The sequence below is a fragment of the Cucumis sativus genome, chromosome 3 (genome assembly GCF_000004075.3).
Source record: "Cucumis sativus cultivar 9930 chromosome 3, Cucumber_9930_V3, whole genome shotgun sequence".
In the NCBI taxonomy this organism is placed as follows: Eukaryota; Viridiplantae; Streptophyta; class Magnoliopsida; order Cucurbitales; family Cucurbitaceae; genus Cucumis; species Cucumis sativus.
In genome coordinates this window covers 6,588,882-6,592,698 of record NC_026657.2, presented here as the reverse complement: position 1 = coordinate 6,592,698, position 3,817 = coordinate 6,588,882, and the positions used below count along the sequence as shown (strand labels likewise).

The window sequence follows — 3,817 nt, the reverse complement described above, 5'->3', positions numbered from 1 at the left end:
TGTTTATTGTGAAAAAGCTTCCACCACGCTTCATGTTTGTACCCTGCTAATTTCTAAACACTAATTTTTTATGTTTAGTTTATCAAATTTACGATGGATGTGGACAATAGAAGCCAGAATGTTTTAGCCAATACAATTATGAAGTTATAGCACGTCAGTCGGTTCAAATAAACTCCTTGTAATATAATCTTCCAAAACTCATGTAAAATAATTGCACGTCCTATAAATGGAGATTCAATTATCTCTCAAGCCAAGATGATATAATACCATTTTTATTACTTTTGTTCCAAATCTTGTCTTGGTTGGAATTTATTTACGTTCTTTCACCAGAAACAAAGAATTCATTGATTTACGAGAACTGAATATCCGAATTAGAGCTAAAAAATTGAATCAATTTGGCACACATTTGGCCTTACTAGTAACTAGCCTAAGCAACTTTGCAGTCACTATTTCCAAGGAACTTAACATAAACAATGGGAATAGAAAAAAAACGATAAGAGCCCCTATTGCTTACGATATAAGAGCCCCTAGTAACTAGCCTTTTGCGTTACCCAAGCATAACATTGAAATTCAACGTCGTTCCCACAACAAATCTGATTCTACACTCTGGTGGTTGTCATGTTGTAAATTGTAGTAGGCTTTAATGTGCATAAGAATAACCAACACTCGAGTAACGCAAAAGGCAAAATTTAGACAAGGACAGAACAACTCTTTCATTCTAACTAGTAACAAAATCCAAATTAGTTTTAACTGTCATGACAAACGAAAGTTCAGTTCAAAATTAAAATTTTTCCACCATGAATTTAAATATGCATCACACTTTTATCAGGGGCAAACCCTCTAGGCTTCTCTTCGCACGAAGTACAGCTTACCCATAACATGGAGAACAGCAACAAAAGCAATGAAACCAATGCTCATGACGAGAACAACATTCGGGGATATCTTGAGTCCAGGAGCATCATCCGTGTAAAACTGCAGCATCGTTCCAGCTGCCCCTCCAGATGTACCAGAACTTGTTGTTCTTCTCCTGCGCATGCTGGCAGTAGCTGCCGCACTTCCTCTCTGGGGACCTCCTCCACCTAAAGCCATTCTGTATTGACAAATAGAACGAGAAGTTAGAAACTTTCAAGCTGACAATTGAGTCATCGTAAACGGGAGACATCCCTTGTTGAACACTTCTGAATCAAATATGAACATGCAGGAAGGAATGTTAATCTCCAACCTTCCCTGACCTTTCTCAAATCAGGTTATCAAAATTTCATTATCTAACAAGACAACCTCCATCTCCATCAAACAATTGTTCTCGAAGGATATAATTAGTCTAGCTAGAACTCCGAAAGTCCGTGCAAATGTTTACTAACATGAATATGGATTATTTAACATACGAAACAATGAACTTTGAACCCCTAAAACTAGGTACTGTGTAATTAAACCAATTAGTAGGCCATAATGCATGAGTTGAGATTTAATACTGACAGATTCGGAACTGATTCAGATCAATAATTTAGAAGAATAATTAGAAGGCAAGGTACCAAACTATGAATGGAATCAGAAGCTAATTTAACGATTTTGTTATTGAAGAAAAAAACCTATTAGATCCTTGACTTCCCCAAGGCCTCGAACCAGGCAATGCGCAAGGCCTCAAACCCTCCCTCAAAGTTAGAGTTTGTAAATTAAAACATATAATTAACCTATAAGTTAACAACAGAAGCCAAACATATGGACATGGGAAGAAACAATTTCGAGCCCTAATTTTTTATAACAGCCACCACAGATTAGCGCCAAACTGAAGAAAAAGGAGGAGGAAAGGGGGAGATCTGTTTCACAAAACAAAATCGAGATGGAAAACAAGAGAAAATTTGGTTCTATAAATCTCTGCAAAGAAACGAACATTCTCAAAATTCGCAAAAAATATAATTAACTCGAACATCAATTAGGAAAAAATATAATAAAATAAATCCAGATCTGACGAGGATCCAAAGTCCAGAGGCAACCGAAATCGTAGAAAAACTAGAATGGTTAGGAAACCCTAATTTACCAAATCGTAAGAAAAAAAAATATAGATCAGGTTTGCTCATCATGGATTCATGGAAGCAGAAGAGGGATACTTGCCTGAGGAGGAAGAGAGTTGTTTGGTTGGAATGGGGAGCCTCCAAAGTCCAAACGATGGAAGGAATTCAGAAGGGAAATGCTTATTCTAACTTTTCTTTTTCTTTATTTCTATTTCTATTGAAGTTTAGGCCTATTTGTATTTGACGTATTCCTAACCAATATCTGCTTACCACGTGCCCCCCTTACTTTTCCTTCTCCGATATTTGGTTTTCAGTTTTTTTAAATCCTTTATAAACCGAACCCCAGCCAAACCAGACCAAACCAGATTAAACCACGGTTTAGTCTATTGGATATTATTATATCTAATGGGCTTAAAAATTATAATTATCCATTTAATATTGCACTTTGTTATCATTAGGTCAAAATGTGTATTATTCATATAAATTCAATATTTGTTTTGGAAAAATTGTAATTTTGATACATCAAACCTATTTGTGTTATATTTTTTAATATCTAAATTAAATTTATAATCCAAGTCTCCTTCACATTTATTTTGTTTGAAACATCTTTATTATTTAAAACTTGGAAATTTTAGTTCAACTTACTTTTATATTTTTTTAAAAACTCTTTTATTTTAAGATATTATTATTATTATTAATGATTTTTGAGATTCAATCTTTTAGATAGAAAAGCTTTGTTAATAGTTAGTTATAAATGAACAAAATTTCTCTTCAAGATGTGTGGCCAAAGGAGATCAATAATAGATGGAAGGATGACCTTTGAGTTCCATTTTGATTTGACTCTTAAATTTAGGAGTTTATGATTCGCTTGTATTAATTCGACGACAGGGTTTAGGGTTATCATATACCAATAATTGTAAGGTTATCACGTACCAATTGTTATTATATATTTGAAGCATCTTTTCTTATCTTCTTACCGTTTAAAATAGTGAGAAAACATCAAACTAAATTTAATGTTGATAACACATGAATTTTTTATGGCAATCTAGCAATTTGCTTTGTTCATTTTGATAACTGACTTATTCTTCAAAAGAAAGAAAACACTATGCATGTTGTGGTCAATTGTCACAAATATGATTAAAATATAAATGGTTTTAAGTTCTAATTCCTACGTAGGCAAAAAACGATGAAACTAATTAAGTAAAACTAAAAGGACAAAGAAGACTTAGACTATCTTCAAATTCAATTTGGGACATATGTCCACTTTTAATTAGTTTCAAACTCAATTAACTGATTCAAAAATTTTCATTGCACAAACGTGATGCAAGTAGTTCAAAGTTAAAACACTCGTATTAACCTTTTTTTTTTTTTTTTGAGTTAGAAAAAGTTCATATGCAAAATGTATGTGTTACTATTCATGCTTTAGATAATTAAAATGTCTATGGTTTTTAAATTATACAATACCTACTAATAGATTTGTCTTAAAACTAACCATATCTGTTAATTTGATAACTAAAGACAATATTTAAAAATTGCCCTTGAGAACTCCATTAAAAATTTCCTTAGTGCATATTAAGCAAGACAAATGCAATATCCAAAACATAAAGTTAATTATCAAAAGATGGAGTATGCATTTGTTTCCACCCAATCTAAAGAAGTCCAAAAGTAAAATTATATGGTGATTATCATCCACATGCTACATATTTTTTTTAAAAAAATAAACCATAACTATGCCTTTTTAATTAAAAACACCCCTCATCTCTAAACAAATATAATCCAAATGACTAATGGAGCTATCAGCCAAA

General features: G+C 32.4%; 1 protein-coding gene across 1 annotated transcript; it reads right to left on the bottom strand.

Moving 5' to 3' along the window:
• Window positions 1-688: 688 nt before the first annotated feature.
• Window positions 689-2,205, bottom strand: LOC101220008 (protein transport protein Sec61 subunit beta). The gene is made up of 2 exons (XM_011652333.2): window positions 2,113-2,205; window positions 689-1,090 (listed from the first exon to the last, which is right to left on the bottom strand). Exon 2 carries the CDS (start codon window positions 1,087-1,089, stop codon window positions 841-843), a length of 249 nt encoding a protein of 82 aa, XP_011650635.1. The 5' UTR covers window position 1,090; window positions 2,113-2,205; the 3' UTR covers window positions 689-840.
• Window positions 2,206-3,817: the final 1,612 nt, after the last annotated feature.

Coding starts and splice junctions, on each gene's coding strand:
- LOC101220008 (XM_011652333.2), bottom strand. CDS start 1,089: ATGGCTTTAGGTGGAGGAGGTCCCCAGAGAGGAAGTGCGGCAGCTACT.